Source organism: Orussus abietinus, unplaced genomic scaffold (genome assembly GCF_000612105.2).
Source record: "Orussus abietinus isolate OABI.00-Male unplaced genomic scaffold, Oabi_2.0 scaffold50, whole genome shotgun sequence".
NCBI lineage: Eukaryota > Metazoa > Arthropoda > Insecta > Hymenoptera > Orussidae > Orussus > Orussus abietinus.
In genome coordinates, this window is record NW_019394232.1 from 388,423 (window position 1) to 406,812 (window position 18,390).

At 43.7% G+C, this 18,390-nt stretch overlaps 2 protein-coding genes across 4 annotated transcripts; both read left to right on the plus strand.

The window, feature by feature from the left end:
• Positions 1 to 374: 374 nt before the first annotated feature.
• LOC105702634 lies at positions 375 to 1,669 on the plus strand. The gene is made up of 2 exons (XM_012430342.1): positions 375 to 612; positions 1,189 to 1,669. The coding sequence occupies exons 1-2, from the start codon at positions 549 to 551 to the stop codon at positions 1,584 to 1,586; spliced, it is 462 nt and encodes a 153-aa protein (XP_012285765.1). The 5' UTR covers positions 375 to 548; the 3' UTR covers positions 1,587 to 1,669.
• A 231-nt stretch (positions 1,670 to 1,900) lies between these two features.
• On the plus strand, positions 1,901 to 16,944 carry LOC105703039 (DENN domain-containing protein 5B). 3 transcript variants are annotated; one of them, XM_012431112.2, is made up of 20 exons: positions 1,901 to 2,149; positions 6,298 to 6,407; positions 6,565 to 6,785; positions 7,262 to 7,456; positions 7,518 to 7,989; positions 8,130 to 8,266; positions 8,913 to 9,100; positions 9,276 to 9,448; positions 9,645 to 9,856; positions 9,936 to 10,142; positions 10,675 to 10,849; positions 10,918 to 11,182; positions 11,760 to 11,867; positions 12,168 to 12,432; positions 12,574 to 12,841; positions 13,155 to 13,467; positions 13,559 to 13,735; positions 13,808 to 14,018; positions 14,186 to 14,406; positions 14,529 to 16,944. In XM_012431112.2, the coding sequence occupies exons 1-19, from the start codon at positions 2,032 to 2,034 to the stop codon at positions 14,373 to 14,375; spliced, it is 4,005 nt and encodes a 1,334-aa protein (XP_012286535.1). In that variant the 5' UTR covers positions 1,901 to 2,031; the 3' UTR covers positions 14,376 to 14,406; positions 14,529 to 16,944. The 3 variants fall into 3 exon arrangements, with proteins under 3 accessions (XP_012286535.1, XP_023289807.1, XP_012286548.1); XM_023434039.1 differs by having other exon boundaries at positions 10,678 to 10,849; XM_012431125.2 differs by lacking the exon at positions 11,760 to 11,867.
• The last annotated feature ends 1,446 nt before the right edge of the window (positions 16,945 to 18,390 follow it).

Genomic DNA, 18,390 nt, shown 5'->3' on the forward strand with positions numbered 1-18,390 from the left:
AAAGCGCCGCAATTGAACGGTTTACGCTCCCATGGTGTCGCGCGAATCCGGAGATTCCGAAATTCCCCATTGAATCGGGCCTTCTTTTTCACTAGTTCGATGCATTGTTCGAAATTACTAGCCGAGGCGGCGGCAATGACCGCGACCTCCTAAGGGATTCAAATCTCCCGCCCAATACTCGAGGCGTCTCGGTAGGGACAAGAAGAGGAACGAAGCTAAGTTTAGGATCCAAAAAGGCGTTTCGAAAGTAACGCGGATGTTTGGTTTTTCTTTTAAATCCCTCCTATCGTCCTTTTTCATGTTACGAGTCGATATATTAGGGAGTTGTATACGGAAATTCTGAAAATTCTTCCAGGAGGAAGATTGTTGCACTTCAGCGATTGGTCGACGAATCGAGCTGATAATAGCGACTGGGGGGTATCAATTCTTTGATCAGTTATCAACCAGATAGGGAAGGTGTCGTTATTGATAAATCAGTCGTGGAGACGTCATCGGTGTACGTTTCACGGTGCGACTAGTTTTCCGTTTCAACCCCATAGAGCGACGTGATGTCGGCCATCTTGGTTTTGGAGCTTCTCCTATTCTGCCTTATTTTCCCATATTACGCGAATGGTTAGTACCTTTTTGATCAAATAAACCCCATGGCAGGTAGAAATTGATCTACAGAAGTGAATTATTAACTCCAGAGGGTAACTTTTAATCCCTAATTCCATCTAAGTACCGTCAGAAGTCCGCATTTGATTTCGATAAGCGTCGCCATTTTTTTTTTATTTCCTTTCCTACGCTTCCGAGAATTCATCCCATCGTTAAAAGGGAAGCGGAAGTAGCCGACCTTCGTTGCTTTTTTTTCATTATGTGACTTATCTTTATCCGCAGGGTTATCGGTAGTTATCGCAACGAATGTATCGTTTAAAAATACACCGACGTGCAGAAATGTTCATGCGTGTCGTCGGATTCGCAAATGAAACTGGAAGTCATAACGGTTCCGCTACTAATGATAATTGACCTCATAAAATGCTAAAAGTAGATTGATTTGACAAGAGTTGTCTGTGTTGAATGTTCGTGTCTCTTGGGACAAGAGATGGTATTGACTTATCGCGTGACATTGACTATTGACATCGGTTTGACAGCAAACCTTTGGTTACTTTATTTACGTAATGTATATGAAACTATTTTTTCTTCATGCAGGATTAAGGTGCTACATTTGCAAGAATTTATCACCGACTAGTCCCTGTTCGAACAGCGAAGGATTTGCAAGCAGTTGCGAAAAAAAATATTGCACGATATTCCGTGAAGAATTTCGAGACCCTAAAGGCGTATTGAAGGCATTTTATCGAGCCTGCGAAGACGAGCCGAAATATTTCAATACCATCGTCGAGACTGCAGATCACATAACTTATTACCGCGCCTGCGCAACGGATCTCTGCAACAATGGAAACGGCATCGCGCCGTTGAAAATAGATAAAGAGATCCCATCGATATCGAACATAATCGTTGTTCCTGGGATGAAGTCTCCCGCGACGAACGTTCTTCAAGATCTTCGATTTTACGCGTTAACAGGAATTATATTGCTCCGCGGGATGTAGAGAATGACTATCCTTAAAGTATATAGAATAATAATTAGTCTGTAACATGTAGAAAATGCATCTGTAAGTTTGGAACGACCGAAGGGAGGCTTTGGAGAAGTTGCCGATAAGTTACCGGGATTCTACCGATGTAATTTACCATGTTTAGAGCTCTGTATTATCTGATCCTGCCCTACCGGGTTCGCCGGGGCTCGGCTAGATGGCGCCACCGTCGCGCTCGCCGCGCCGAGCCTCGCGCAGGCGCTCCGCCGCCAGCGGCGGCCGACTCGAGCGCTCCCCGGCAAAGATCAATTATTCGCCGAGAGTGGCTCGCCCGGTCCGGACGTACCGCGTCAGCTGTGTCGCGTCATCCGTCTCGCGCGTGAAATGACAGTCGCGAGGATGTGCGCGAAGTGCGCAGCGTGCCAGTGGTGAAGCGCAGTCGAGCGGATACGCCCGGGGAACGATGAACGGCGGCCTCGAGGTTCTACGCGGACCCGAGCAACATCCCGCGAGGTTCGCCGATTACTTTGTCATCTGCGGCCTCGACAAGGACTCCGGCCTAGAGCCGGACCGCTACTTCGGTGAGTCTCCTCTCTTTTCTCGCCCGCACCCCGCGCCTAAATCGGCGTCATAGTCCGTGAATTTTCTCCCATTAACCCCGGAAACCGTAGAAACTCACGCGGGGGAGAAATGTCACCGCGATCCCTCGTTGGGTTCCACCTAGAAATGTGGAACTCTGCGCGCGAGGGGCGCGCGCAGCCCGCGCCTCGTTGGCTCTCGAGTGATCACCGATACGTCTAACGAGCCCGCGCGAGACGGGTCTACGTATTTTCTTTTTTTACACCCGAACGTTCGCCGAGGCTCTTTAAATCGCTTTGAACATCAGCTGACAGGATGCCAGCGTTTTCAAGTTTAATTGGGCTGCGACCGTTTGTCGAGGACTTTCCCCGGGTTTCTCGAATAGGGAACTCCGAGAGTCGCTCTGATTCCTCCGCGCTTGATTTTTCCTTTTTAATCTTTTCTTTTCTTTTTTTTTTTCCTTTTTATTCCTTTGGGACTTTCCTCTCTCCTTGGGGCCTCTTTCGGTCTCTGGTCTCGGGTCGGTTCCCAGGGGAAGAGCATCTCCGCAGGAGGGCCAGGTGTTTCTCAGGAGGATCCCGTTGCCTCTCTCGCTTTTGTCTACCACGTGCGACCGGATGCGCCAGAGGACACCGACTCCATTCTATGGCTCTCAAATGCATTTGGCGCGAGACTCTACCGAGTTTCCTGATGCCGCGCGGTAGAATGACGGAATTAAGCACACCGAGGAATAAAAGGGGATGTTCCGCGACTGAGGGTACGAATAAATTCCTGTAAATAAATCCAGGAAGGGTGCTGGGGTTTTTCCCCGTTTTATGAGTTTTGCCATTTGAGTTTTTCCGCAGTTTTGCAATTTATCTTATTAATTTCGCGATTTTAATTATTCCGCAGTTTTGCAATTCGAGTCTTATTAATTTCGCGATTTGAGTTTTTCCGCAGTTTTGCAATTTATCTTATTAATTTCGCGATTTTAATTATTCCGCAGTTTTGCAATTCGAGTCTTATTAATTCCGCGATTTGAATTATTCCGCAGTTTTGCAATTCGAGTCCTATTAATTTCGCGATTTGAGTTTTTCCGCAGTTTTGCAATTCGAGTCTTGCTAGTCTTGCGATTCGTGGGTTGCAAGAAGTCGCGCGCGTTTCCGTCTCCTCTGGAAATAGTCCCTTGCGAATGGCAGGCCCGCCGGACTCTTTTTTTTTTTTCTTCTTTTCTGCCTTTCCCTCTCCGGATCACTTTTCGGCCGAGCAAACGGTCCGTCGAGTCGCGACAAAGAGCCGAAGGAGCCCGGAAACCCGAGGGAGCAGCTGTCCTCTATGGCTCCCGAGGGAAGAAGAGGCTGCGAGCGTTTTCCCTCCTAGATTTTCTCCGCATCCGAACGCGAATTTTCCAAGACGAATCGCTTAGGTACTATACAAATTTAGTTCGTAATCACTCGAGCGAGATTTTTCTTATAAAAAAATTCGAACGATTGCTCTTATAGAAAAATTCGAACGATTGTTCTTATAGAAAAATTCGAACGATTGTTCTTATAGAAAAATTCGAACGATGTTCTTATAGAAAAATTCGAACGATTGTTCTTATAAAAAAATTCGTACGATTGTTCTTATAGAAAAATTCGAACGATTGTTCTTATAAAAAAATTCATACGATTGTTCTTATCAAAAAATTCGTACGATTGTTCTTATAGAAAAATTCGAACGATTGTTCTTATAACAAAATTCGTACGATCGAATTCATTCGAAATGACTCGAGCGATCGTCGTAGAAAAATTCGAACGATTGTTCTTATAAAAAAATTCGTACGATCGAATTCATTCGAAATGACTCGAGCGATCGTCGTAGAAAAATTCGAACGATTGTTCTTATCAAAAAATTCGTACGATCGAATTCATTCGAAATGACTCGAGCGATCGAAATAATTCTAAATGACTCGAGCGATTCGCCCTTATAGGGAAATTCTCTCGTTAGCGAGGAACACGTCTGGTTTTGAAGGGTGCCCTAGGCCACCCTCCTGGCGCGCCCTAATCGCGCACCCCCGTGCTCAAAGAGGCCGGCTTATGGTGCCCCATGGCCACCCCCGAACCCACTTCCTCGGCAAAGAGGTCCCCCTATAGTCGGCGAAGCGTCGAGCTCGCCTTTTCGCGAAAGGGAGGACTCGTGGTACCTATAGAGCTTATAGAAATGGAGGAGACCCGCCAGGGTGGAGGTGTTCATAGTAAGTTAACATTGGTTGCATTAACATAAATTATGTCTAACACCTTCCGTCTCTTGAGCCAAGAAACGTTCTATCGATTTAATCAAATACTTTCCACTATCGATACCAAGTTGATCTTTTGAATAGTAGATCATATTAAAAAAAAAAAAAATAATAAAATAAACAACACTGAGAAAAAAAAATTAGCTTACCGAAACAAATGTATATATTGTCGATCGTATGCAATTGCAAGAAACAATTATTTCCTCGAGAAGAAGAAATTCTCACGTTGATTTCAATTAATTTTTACTGATTTTAAGTAATTCATAGAACGTGGTTGCGGTAGGGCGTAATTCTCCGAGTGAAGTATTGTTTTTTTTATATATAGTTTTTTTTTTCTCGGTGCACCTGAGAGCGTAATTGAAATCGAATCACCGGAAGTCTGGGGGCTTGTTTCTTAAAATTCATTGGGTGCGACTGAGTCTTCCCGTGGGAGAAGAAGTAAGGTCAGGGGCAAGGGGGAAAGGGGGCACATTACCCCTTCTCCTCTGTACGCAAATTGCCCCATTGTCATCAACGTCGTTAACTGACCGAAGACGATGAATCGTAACGCGATTTCTTAGCTAAACGAGCTGTTACTCAATGCGTGTATGTAGAATAGAGATTGGGCCGTGGAAATTAAGGGGGAAGTAAAGATGCAATTCCGTTCAATTTGAGTCGCGAGGTTGTGTAACCACCTCGTCAGGTTGTACCTTGCAATATCCACTTGCGAGGTAGACAGAGGGGGAGAGATATAAGGAGAGAAAGGTTCCTGAGAGCAGCTGAGCGTAAAAGAAAGATTTCCTAGGTCGGAATAAAATCGCGCGCGGAATGAATTCCATACGCGAGATGCGGAATATATTTCTTCCTTTCTTCGCGTCTTATTTATGATGATTTATTTATCATTTGTTCTTATCCTTCGTCTCCTCGGGCTTGGGATCTAGTAGATCATTCCTCGAGGAATCGTCCGGTGACCCGCGACCTCGCGATAAGGGTTATCATCGCGGCCGATAAGACGCTCCACGATATCTCAGATGCAGCTCAGGGAAGCGGAGGAATGTCAACCTCACTGAGTTTTCGTTTCCGATTTTTTTCCTTGGATTTAACTGCGTTTCATTTGCATTCATTGACCCTCTCTGGCTACTAAGAGGGAGTAAAGGCGCCCGACGTTTGGTCCAATATTGCATGCACGGTCAGAGGAATTTCGCCCATTTGTCATTTAGCTCGGTTAAGGTGAGACGAAAAGGTCATTATGTATATACGAAACTTCAGAATATTTATAAACCTTATCTCCTACCTGGATGCGTCGAATAATTTGAAGCCTCCGCATGTGATTAGGGAGGGGTCTAAAGGAGAGGAGAAATAGAACCCACGTGGAGGCAAATTTTTGGCCGATGCCAGTAGAGGAAGGTCAGGGTTTACGCGACCTTGCACCAGTTTGTGTAAAAATAGATGTTAAAGACGAACGAGGAAGCGGATTCGCCTCTGATCGAGATCCTTTAACCCTTCGAACACGGTATCATTTCGACATATGGGCGAAATTCCTCTGACCGTGCAGGGGATATTGGACCAAACGTCGGACGCCTTTAGGCGCTTCTAGTACCCAAAGGGTTAATTAACTTAAAGGATAGTTTTCGCGAAGGTCCCTGCAGCGAGGAATAAAACATGGGACGGGAAAAATAATTACGAAATGCGGATAATCCAAGGTCAGGGTCTACCTTCTGCACCCTTCGGGATAATAATAGAGATTAAAGTTGAAACAGGTGAATTAAAGCTGCACCGTTGAGAATACTTGTGAAATCCATACATTATCGGCACCTAGGGTTGTAAAATGACATTTTATGTATATATAAAATTTAGATTATATATATATAATTAATTAATAATTATAAAAATAATTATATGTCCACGTTCCAGGGGACTCGCTGCAGTGCACGCCGTTGGACCGTGCTTACAAGAGCAAGGTCCTGGGGCACTACCCCGACTCGGTGCCCTGGAATCCCTTCGACAAGCAAGCCGTTTGCATGGTACTGGATATGAATATCATTTTATATAAAAAACGGAAGAAAAAAAAAAAAAATTGAAAATATACCCATGAAGTGACCTTAAAATTGAAATTTCATGCGAGGCTTAAATTGTTAATGATATTTAAATTCAATTGTCGAATTGCATTTTATTTCCCAGCTATGCCTCCCCAGTGGGCTGAGGTTTCGCACGCAGAAGCACTCGGTGGAGCCCACCTTCCATTCGTTCGTCCTGACGAAGGAGGATGGCCGCAGGAGCTATGGGTTCAGCCTGGTCTTCTACGAGGAATGCCGAGACCGGAAGATCTGCGCCGCTATGCAGACTCTGCAAGCGATGCACATCACGGAACTCAGTAGTGGACAGAACGGTACACCGCCGGTGTAAGTTGGTGCTCTTATCCAACCTAATCAGCCTGGGAAATAATTCCCTACCCACGTGGGAAAGGTGGGGAGCGAATTGGTTCCTAGCTAAGACCTGACCTACCCTAACCTAACGAATTCGCTATCCACGTGGGAAAGGTGGGGAGCGAATTGGTTCCTAGCTAAGGTCTGACCTACCCTAACCTAACGAATTCGCTACCCACGTGGGAAAGGTGGGGAGCGAATTGGTTCCTAGCTAAGGCCTGACCTACCCTAACCTAACGAATTCGCTACCCACGTGGGAACGCGCACCAGTGGAGCGATGAACAAAATTAGGCTTAGAACGGTGCAAGAGCAAAACCAAGTGCCGAACAGACGATATTACGCCTTGCGACGATTTCAGTCGGCACCAAAAGGGTTAAGGCGTTCGGAATCGTGGCAAGTAATCGCCCGTTAGTTCCTCCGGACGATGTTAAAGGGAATCTTGATTTTTCCAGCCCAAGGCGAGGACAGGACGGGCACAACACGAGGTCGCTGCCGAGGCACTTCAAACTTTCAGCCCACTCTCCTGGTGCCGCCATGGGCTACTACGACTCCACCAAAGATAAGCTCTTCGTCACTAAGTCGATCTCGCTGCTCTGCCAGCAGCCCTACCTACACGCGGCGAGGACGTTCCTCGGGAACCTCTACAAGTGAGCTTGAACGCCCCTTACTCTAGGAGTCGATGTTTCAGTCGGAACGTCCGATTTCCAGGTGCGTCCCCAGACACCCTGGCCCCGGTCTCAGTCTCGAGTCCTACGTCTACAATCTGCTGTACAACGTGCCGGTCCCACTTCCTGGGAAGTCCCTTAAGTTCTTCGTACCCAACGACGAGCCGGCGAAGCCTCCCCTGGAGCTGGTGATCCACCAGCCGGTACCCGCCCAGGAGCTCCCCATGTTGGACTACTCCTTGAAGGACGTCTTCACCTGGCTAGGCGTCGACTGCGTAATCCAGCTCTTCACCTGCGTCCTCCTGGAGAACCAGGTCCTCCTCAGGAGCGCCGACTTCCACAAGCTCATGGTCGTCTCCGAGTGCGTGACCGCCCTGCTCTTCCCGTTTTCCTGGCAGCACGTCTACGTGCCCATTTTGCCGGCCAGCTTGCACCACTTCCTCGACGCCCCGGTGCCCTTCATCATGGGTCTTCATGCCCAGAGCGAGGGTGGCATCGTCAAGATCGCCAGCGAAGTACGTAGGCGTCATTCTCCCGAATCAATTAGCATAAGAAGCTCTTCTATGTCAATGCTACTCTTCCCAGGATTTAATTTAAGGGAATTTATCGGGCATGGATTATAAATAAATATTCATTTTGCTTCTACTTCCTCCAGGCTAATCTGTGCTACGTGGACATCGACAAGCAGACGAGCCAATTGCCAGAAGAGCTGCCTGTTTTCCCACACAAGTTGCAGTTCATTGCCGAGATCAGGGCGATCCTAAACAAGTACAAAGTACCGCACCCGGACAAGTACGTGGGACAATTAAGCCAGATATTAAGGGGACGTGAAAGAGGTCTCCTTTACGAAGCTTTCCTCCTACCCGAGTGTACCGAATCATTTCAAACTTGACAATGTAACTACAAAGACATCCATTCGATTTTTTTTACAAATTTCTTTACGTACATTTAGAGGATTTTTATTATGAACTAGAAATTTCATGGGCGTCGGGACCTTCCTTATGGCATTTATATTCTAGTTGTAATTTTTGAGACGCTCCGCTACACCCATCTTGGAGAAATTTGATGAAGAAGACCTATTTCACGCCACTTTCACATCCCCTTAACGCACTATTTCTGATTATACGTGGTTATTACACGGAAGCGTTGATGCAGCATGGGTTTACTCCTGGGGGAAAGGAAATCAGGGGTAACCCTCCTGTCCAGATACGCCCATATGCTCCAGGGAACCATTTCGAATCCGCGAACACGTTAAAGCTATTTTCGGCACAAGTGACTCTTTCGGCCCCTTTGGAGCTGGACTCTCTTTCCTTTTTTTTTTCTTTTTCTTCCAAATGCTCGCCTCAGTTTTCCCTCGGGCCCGCCTCCGGTCTTTCCCCTGTTTCCAAACAGTCGGTCTTAAGTATTAATGGCTCAGTAAGCACTGTTCTCTTTCCAGGACTGATAACATGGTGATAAATTATCTCAACGGGGATATCATGACAAGTAGTTTAACTCTACCTGGCTCTGGGTTCCATTTTCCACGCAGGAAACACTCTTTGCACGATGTTCTCGACTGGGACAGAGCAGATCCTGAGCCACAAGCCGAAGCGCTGCAAAGGATCGCTGACATTGCCAAGAGAACAGGTACATGCAGGAGAATTATTTAATTAAATCTTTATTGAAGAAATCATTTTATGTAATCACAGTTAAAAGTTTTGCTGTTTGATAGTTCGTAAACGCTGAGTAGATTTTATTGTTTAATTTTTCCTCTGGCTTCGTCTTAAAATTGACTCGACTCTCAATGATTATCTAATTGCAGGGATCAACCTGGACGATCTCGATTCCGTGGAAATCACCTCCAAGAAGAATCTCACTCCCCAGGAGGAATATCGCGACACGCTCGTCTTCAATAACGCCATTAAGGAGATTTTCATGAATCGCTTTGTACAGATATTCTCAAGCTACGAGCATTTCGTCATTCAGCCTAGCCAGGTAAGAGATATCGATCCTTTCTGCCGATCAGATAATGAAATTTCACGGGTATCAGAACCTTCCTTATAGCCTCCACGTTCACGTAGTAAAATTTAAAACGATTCGTAGAAGAGTTTGATAAACATAACCTTTTGGGCGCCACTTTCACATGTGTTCACGTCGCCTTAAGTTACATTAGATTATTTACAACTCGCAGGACAAGGACGAGTGGCTGAGCAACAGAGACAGCATGCACGTCTTCGACAAGGCGACGTTCTTGTCGGATCAGCCTGCGCAGCATTTGCCCTTTTTATCAAGATTCCTGGAAACGCAGATGTTCGCATCGCTAGTGGACAGTAAGGTCATGTCTACGTGGAGCGACCTGGATTTTAATATCAAGGTCTTCGACAACAGAATCGCGAATTTGAAGTGAGTGGTTAAACTTTGTCCAAGTGTTTCCATGTTTGTTTATATTTTAGAAGAACTTCAGGGCACTCGTTTATTTCAGAAAGAAGGTCGGCGAAGGCATCGTCAGGTCTCCTTGTTACGAAGTTTGTACAAGTATTTCGGAGACGCAGAAGTTGTTGGAGCACAGGATGAACAATGTCGACTTTGAGGCGAGTCCACCGACAGAAATTCTTCCCCATCGAGCAGCTTATTTTCGGAGCTTTCCTCTTCTGGACAGCGTTGCCTTGGGGAAAGAACCCGCACAAAGGTAAACATCGGAATTTTTCTGGCTTGACTCACTTCATCGCTTCCATTAACCACTACGTGGGGATTAATCTGTATTTTTCTCTTTCCTGCTTATCGCAGTATACTTCGGTAAGAATTTATCGACTCGTCAACTACTAGGTGTGTAGTGATGGATGGAATAAAGATTTAGGTCTTTACTTATATCTCGCTTTTAGTGCTGAAAGTGGCATTTCAAACATTTTTGAGTACGGACATTTATAATACATTGTTCCGAGAAGGAACCTGCAGAAATTAGATTCGATTGTTTGTCAAGGATACCAGCTGTACTGATATTTATAAACTTAATTAACTTCCGCAATCCCCTGGGTCTTGTCTTAAGATTGATCCGATAAGATTAATTCAAAGCTCTTATGACAGTGGCAGTGTCTTTATCTTTATTCCGCCCACTGATTTCTAATGTTTAATATACTGTGTGAGTAGTTTTTGTTATATGTCGAAAGATTTATAAAATATTGCAAATTGATGTGTGGTATTTATCCCATATGTTTCTACAGCAGTAGGAGAGGACAAACACAGTGGAAATATAAAATGAAGCTGGTGGAGGCAAATGGAAAGGCTCCGACTCCCCAAGAAACTCAATCCCCTCGACCACAAACCAAGCTTTCGACAGACATGAGCCCTGCCTTAATAGCTCAAGCGAACTGGACATTTGTAGAAAAATTGCTAAAGGTATCGTCTATCATCCAGCAAATGCAGTTGGTATGAGCTCCCTTAATTGGAATGTGCTTTCTGTTTAGGACTGCAAATCTAAAACTAAAAGGATGTTAGTGGAAAAGATGGGCTCGGAGGCAGTGGCTTTGGGCCACGGAGGAGAGTCTCTCTCCGATGTGGAGGAAAATACACTGGTTGCCAGTCTTTGTGATTTATTGGAGCGTGTTTGGAGCCACGGACTACAGAATAAACATGGAAAGAGCGCTCTTTGGTCGCATTTGGCCATGTATCAGGAGCTGGTCGAATGCAACGACTCAGCTAAGACGATAGATCCCAATTTTTTATCTCCAGGTGAGAAAATTCATTGTCACGTATAATCTCTATAAAATAATTTCGTTATAAATGCAGGTCTCCTTAAAGAAAGAAATAGAATTATGTTAAGATATAACTTGTACTAATATCCAAAAAATACTGAAATCGTATCACGAAACCATGTACCGAAGTCACCAAATATCTGCTACTTATATCATCTGATATCAGCTTATCGGTTACATTTGTTTTCTCAGTTTAATTTATTAATTACACTCTATTCTTTTAAACACCTTTTTCAATTCTAACCAATGATGATAATCGATCCTTCTTTTACAAAATTAATAATAACCATTAAATATTTGGATATGCAGCTCTAGCTTGGTGTGTACTCCGGAAAAGGCTTGATTGTACGTTATACAACCTTTCGAGAAACACATAACATGTGAAAATAGATTGAAATACGTTATAATGATTTCTTGACTATTCCCTGCACTGTAAATAGTTTCTTTGATGGAGTATAAAATCGCACTGCTTCGTTTCCTTCCATACACATGTGCCTGCTGTTCTTTTTATTTCCTTCGGTTTATACACTTGTTCATTTTCTGTGTTACAATAGAGAAAAAACCTTCCAAAAAGTTTTTCGGAATATCGGATCGGTTGGTATCATCTTTAAAGAACCGAAATATATTTGAGATAGCTTCCTGTATTAAGGAAAACTTCAACGGTAAGCCTCGAATCTGGCTTGTTCGAATCCATTGGGTGAAACTAACAGCTAGCGATGGAATTCTGAGTTTTGTATAAATTCAGGAATAGAAAGATTTGTCATGAGTTACTTGATTACTAATTAGCCTTGCACGATATTATTGCACGATATGTTTGCAATTTACTATGCAGTGTGCTTCTTCTGGTTTTCTTGCATTTGTGAATGATCGTAATGTGATTTATGTATGCGATGCACAATCGAAGTGGTGGTCTCCGAGTGTTACAAAATGAAAGAGAGGAGAATAAAATACTTTTTATGCAGATCTGTCAAATTTGGCGTTGGAAACAGAAGTCTCTCCGACAAGAGGAAGAGAACGGCACAAATTCCCAGGAGAAAGAAGATCCATCGGCACGGAACAGTTAAAACCTTTGCCCGAGTCATTAATCTTCGACATACGTAATGTACAGGCGATGACAGAAATTAAAACTCACATCGGTTATGCCAGAGCATGGGTGAGACTGGCTTTAGAGAAGAAATTGTTATCGAGACATCTGAAGATGCTCTTATCAGAAGCAACATTGTTAAGGTAAGGTATCGATTACTATATCACGAGCTAACATAAGAACCTCTCACTTCTGTGTAAATGATTTTTCCTGCAAGGATTACTGATCTTACTATCGACTAATTTGGCATTATCAAATAATGTATAACATGGTGTTCACAACAGGAGCCAGTACAAAAGGTCGGCATTCCTTCGATGCGAAGAAGAGAAGGAGCAGTTTTTGTACCACTTATTGACACTGAACGCGGTTGACTATTTCTGCTTCACCAACAATTATCCGACCACGAAGCTGCCCTACAGGGTCGTCATATTCCCCAGCAGGAAAGCAAGTGCAGCCACCACCTCAGCGAACAGTTGGGTCATTATCTCCGGCATGTTGTGCGAGACCAATCCAGTGCCCATTCCGAAGGGAGCCTTGGAATTCGTCTTCCACGTAAGACAGTTATATCTTTGCCTGGATTTCAAGTAGAAAGAGAAAAATAACAAAACAAGAACATAACCTTCCTGTTATGTTGTATATATTAACGTAGAACTACGTTTGGCTGATACGAGACATGAAACGAGGTTATGTATACAATCATTTATCGACGGGTTTAATTCTCATTCCTCAAATGAGTTCCTTCAATTCCTCAATGTGCACTCCATACCAAGCTATAAACTCTCAGAAAAGACATAGTTCTACGTCAACAAGAAACGTATGCTTGGTTCGCTATGTTTCCTCGATGTGACATCGGTGACCGTTACAGCACAAAAATCTGGGAGTGTTGTCCACGTTGCGGATAGGCCATGACAACACCGGGCTCTCGCCAAAGTGGATGGTGGAGCATATAGTTGTTCGCAACGAGGTAACCGGTCACACCTTCAAGTTTCCCTGTGGACGATGGTTAGGAAGAGGAATCGATGATGGTTCTACGGAGAGGCTGTTGGTTGGTGCTTTGGTTCCACGTAGTATAGACAGCGAAGAACTGGTGGAATCTTGTTCCACACCTCCGAGATGTAGATCTCCAAGCATACCGAGGAGGCCAACGTTGTCTCAAGTCGAGTTGCAACATATGCTCGGTTAGTATACACCATTGGTTTCGTTTGATGTATTATTTCCTAATTATGAAACGACCTGGTAGATGAGATAATTGATGTATATCATTTCTAGGAGAAGCTGTAAATGCGATTGTGAAGTTCCATTACAGGAGAGAGCCTCAGGATGGTTCGTTGACAGTTCTTTTGTGTGGCGAAGGTGGTCTCGTACCATCTCTCGAACAGACTTTCTTGTATGGCTTTAAGAACCAAAGGATATTTGGAAGGAACTTATACGTTTGGGACTATTTCGGTGAGTAGATTTTTCACAAGGTTATTCTTTTCAAGATCGTCCGATGTCTTTATGATGATTACGTTGTCGTAGTCCGAGTGAAGGAGAATTTTGAGATCTCGTTATTGGAGGAGATGGACGAGTACTCGCAGAAACTCAACAGAGGCAGGAGAGCACATGCCGAAAGCAATCAGAGGTTCACAATACTTCGGTGTTACTGTCACCTGATCGATCAGATCAATACTTCTAGTCAAACCCTGGGCAAGGACGGAAAGTTTCAGCTCTTCGTCTGCCTAGCAGCTAGGTGAGCACTAAAGAATAAAATTTTCTTTTATACCCAGTAAATGTAACGTTTTAAATTTCATCGCACTGTTAAATTCTATTGTATCTTTTATTGTACGAGTATACTTGTCAAAAACAGCTAACTGGTTAATGAAGAGAGGGAAGGGCTAATTCAATTTTTGCATCCAGGGAACAACTCCTTCATCTGATGTTACGACCAATGAGCGAGGCTCGTTCCACCGTCGACATGTACGAGGAAGCCTCGTTCCTGAGGAACCCCTCGCTTTTGTCGTTTCTTATTCACATTCTGGAGCCACTGAGTGAATTCCACATAGTCCTCGAGAAAAGTTTAACGCACGGGATCTCCAGTATGTGTTAATCGTGTGTGTAAATACATTCCTATCGCCTAGGTAAGAAAAACTTATATACTCGACGACAAACCCGAGCATGCCATTTATCAGGCTGCGCTAATCGAGTTTAAGAAAAATATTTTAAGAAGTTATCGGGCTGATAAGTTAATGTTATTTTCCAGAAATAATTTTCCTACGAGTTAGCGCGGGAACGGGTGAGCAAGTCTGCGGATCGTCGGTCAGGAAATACTCGACGAAGACGAGGTAGAAGATAGACACAGAGGTGCAAGATATTTAGAACAGTGCAAACTGATAGGTAATTGCGTTTTGTAAAGATACTCGTGAGATATGTCGTTCCTCGTTTATCCTATGTGGACGATAACGAGTCGATGCTAGTAGGGATAAACCGATCCAAGTGAATACTCGTATTTACTCGATACTTTAATTTCAATGCCAAGTGCATAGATACCCTTAAATTATCGATAAAAAAGAAAAGGTACCTAATTGTCATTTAACCATCGATGCCCTAAGAAATGTCGTGACGTTTTTGTATACTTTCGATATATATATTTTTTTTATATACCGAATATGTATCTACGTTTTGGATTCTAGTAATACGTAAACGTATCAATAGTTTTGTGGTATCGGTTTGTCCCTAGATGCAAGTCGACGGGAATGACGATACAAAGTTTATCCGGCCAACCTTGCCCACGGTTGCTAGTTCAGAGCAAATAATCTAGATAGTAAGAAACCACTAAGTGATATATACAGATCTATACATATTTGTAAGTAAGGAGAATTGTTAGCAGATGAATCGATCACCAAAGATATTATTACTGTTGTCGCCGCATCGGGCGCCACCTGCGCGATGCCGCGGAATCTCTCGACATGACATTAGTCCTTTAACGATCTACCTTATATTACCGTGTGTATATATTAGATAGGGAATCGAGCGTAATACGTAGATGTCTTACGTACAATCCTACGCGATCCTGTACACGTAGTTTCATTTTACCCGCTTTTTTATACATGTACGTATTGGTCGAGTCAATTTATTAAGGGCACTGTAAAGCTGCGTAAGTCATATTGAATTGTAACTCCGTAGAGAAGGAAATGCCCGTAGGAATTCCGGATTTTCTTTATCTAAGAGAATCGGATAAAATGTAGCTAAATATCGGTTGGCAATTTCATCCGTTTCCCTCTAACGTAAAAATTCAATATGGCCGACCTGGCTTTAAAGGACCCTTAAGGCGATGCGAAAATGGTGTTTAAGAGGCCTGGTGTATGAAACTTTTCTTATAATTCACGTGGTAATGTCTGAAATGATTCGGTACAACTAATTAAGTGAGAAAAGTTGCATTAATGAGACCTCTGACGTCATTTTCATATCCCCTTATAGGCCGAGGGTGGGAGGCGCTCCGTCGATGATTTCTTGATTTCTTCACCGATCCGTAAGGTGATATACCATTTATTTCTTTTTCGGTGATCTCGTAGGAGCGTCTCTAAACTTCGGCCACGTGTTATTTAACCGGTAGAATTGTAAACTGTGTTTCGTGTCTGCCCTACTCGAGGAAGTCGTTCGATACTCCGTGGAGTTTGCCAATTTAGGATTAACACTTTTACCAGAACTCGTTTTATCGGAAATGATTGAAGATTAGTATGTAAAATCATTCGACTGTGTCGGAACGGAATAGCGTTTACTCCAGTTTACACGTTTTCTAAACACGCACGTACACACACACACACACTTAGAGCGGAACACGTGACAATATGTGAGCAATTCTCTCCACTGTAATTTTTATATCGCTTGCGTTGGACTTTCGTCATTTTAGAAACTGCCCTTGGAATGGCAATCATCGTCTCGACACTCTGGCTAGTCAGATTGTTTTTTGCTAAGATGTGCAAAAACAATGAACTTTGGCAATTAGATAAAAATGATAAGGGGGGTCGATCGTAATTCTGGAATTTATTGTGAACCAGGCTTCGCGCAGGCAATGATTATTTTTAATTACCGCCAACCCTAGTTTAAGGTGGAATTAATTTTTGCACATCTTGCCAAAGGCTTAATTGATTATTCCGAGATGATTACAGTCTTAAGACTCGTAGGGTAATTATTCTTAAATGCCTTTTAATCCGGATTCGCGTCGAGTCTCCTCCGACGTGGATGCGTCTTAACCGATAGATTTGACTGCAGTTTCTTTATAATATTTCTTTTTTCTTTTTATTCCTATATTTATAATGACACGACACATGCACTGTGTAGCTTGATCCATATATCCTCCTTTTATTGTTTTATTTATTGATAGCGTAAATTCGGACCAAATGAGTAACGCTTTCATCGAGCCTGTAATTGCAGTTCTAGCTCCATGGTGTACACTCATTGTCGTATAGCGAAATTGATAGGAAAGAAAAGGAAAAAGAAAACGATGTACCGAGTAATGCAACAATTATCTCGAAAGGAGGAAAATTGACGGACGTTGGTGTGAGTGTTAAAAAATTATTGTCGCCTCGTAGAAGTGATTGCTCGTTCCAGGAGGCCGAGACCAATTGCCGGGATTTTTACGTGTTTTACATAAAAAGTGGAGGCTTGTTTTTTAAGGGAAACTCGATTTTGTTAAACCCTCGCCTTGATGGGAAATTCAAATGACGAGGTAATGCCCTTGCTCCTATTTCCAGTTATTATTTATTCAAGTAATTTATTGAAGGTAAGTCATTCGAGAATTTACTAAATTAATTTTTCTTCATTATGTACGCGACCTGTACTTGACGTTAACTATTTCCTTCCGTCATCCGTAATGGCCCGACGTTTGGTCCAATATCGCCTGCACGGTCAGAGGAATTTCGCCCGTATGTCGAAATGGCTCCGTGTTCAAAGGGACAAATGACCGGCTTTGGCCAAGGCTAGAGAAGAATGAAAGAAACCGCGCCTTGTGTTCTCTTTTTCTCGGTAGTTTCTATAAAATACCAATACTTTATTCTCAATCGACTATGCGCCCGTAGAGCGCACGAGATATGTACAGAGGTGTCGGACATTTACATTAGTACAATGTCGGTACCGCGATAAAAATATTAATCGTAACGTGCTAAAGTAAAAAGAGGAAGTGTGCACAGTGCGCGGGCACGGAACCTAAAAAAGGGTAAAAACTAAAAACCGATCGGTCCTCGCGGACTCTAAATCATGGGGAAAAACGTGTACGCGATATCTGAGGTATATATCAGTGGTCTCTATTGCTCATTTTCCTTTCCTTCTTTCTTTTTTCTTTCATTATAATTACTCGTTAACAACATGCCCGTGTCATAAACAAGGGACCTTTTCGACATTTTCGGTATTCCCTTCCATTCGAGAGCGCCGCCATCTTGCGCCGCGCGCTCCGATACATTAAACGTTTACAAAGGCACTTCGTGAAGGGAGGAAAAAGGGAAAAAAAAACAAAAAGAAAACTAAAGGAAATAACGAGCCACTCCGTTTAGTGTCGGCTCGCGTCCGGAGTAAGGGCTTCCTTCGAAATAAACACACCGGAGAATTTCTCCCGGTGGCCATATCGCGTTGACTATAAAAACAAAAAAACAAAAAACGAGCCCACGACGCTCGACTTCCGTTCGATTAATATGCATATACATGTTTATACAAAATGCGACCGTCTAGTGCAACGCCGCTATCGCTTCGAGCGAAATTCGGTAATTTAACGCCGCTAACAGGAAATCGAGCCGGCGAGAATGATTTTGAACTTGCCGCGCGGCTGCGCGCGCAGCCGCTCGGAACTACCCCCCTCGCGCGCATGCGTATTGACGATGCTCAACTTTGCGCGTAGTTAAACATTGTTAAATCGCCTTTAGGTCCGGCTTAGACATCCCCGGGGAACTTTTAATCGCGAAACGGCTCGCCATATTTAATCGCTCTCCTATGTTGTACTACAATTTGGTTATGACATCGTTAAGAACTAACTAGGGTCATCCTCGTGGGCACTGGGCTCTCGCACGTCCTCCCCGATTGGTCATTGATAACCTAATCATTCGCTTTATCGAAGACCAATACAAGAGACC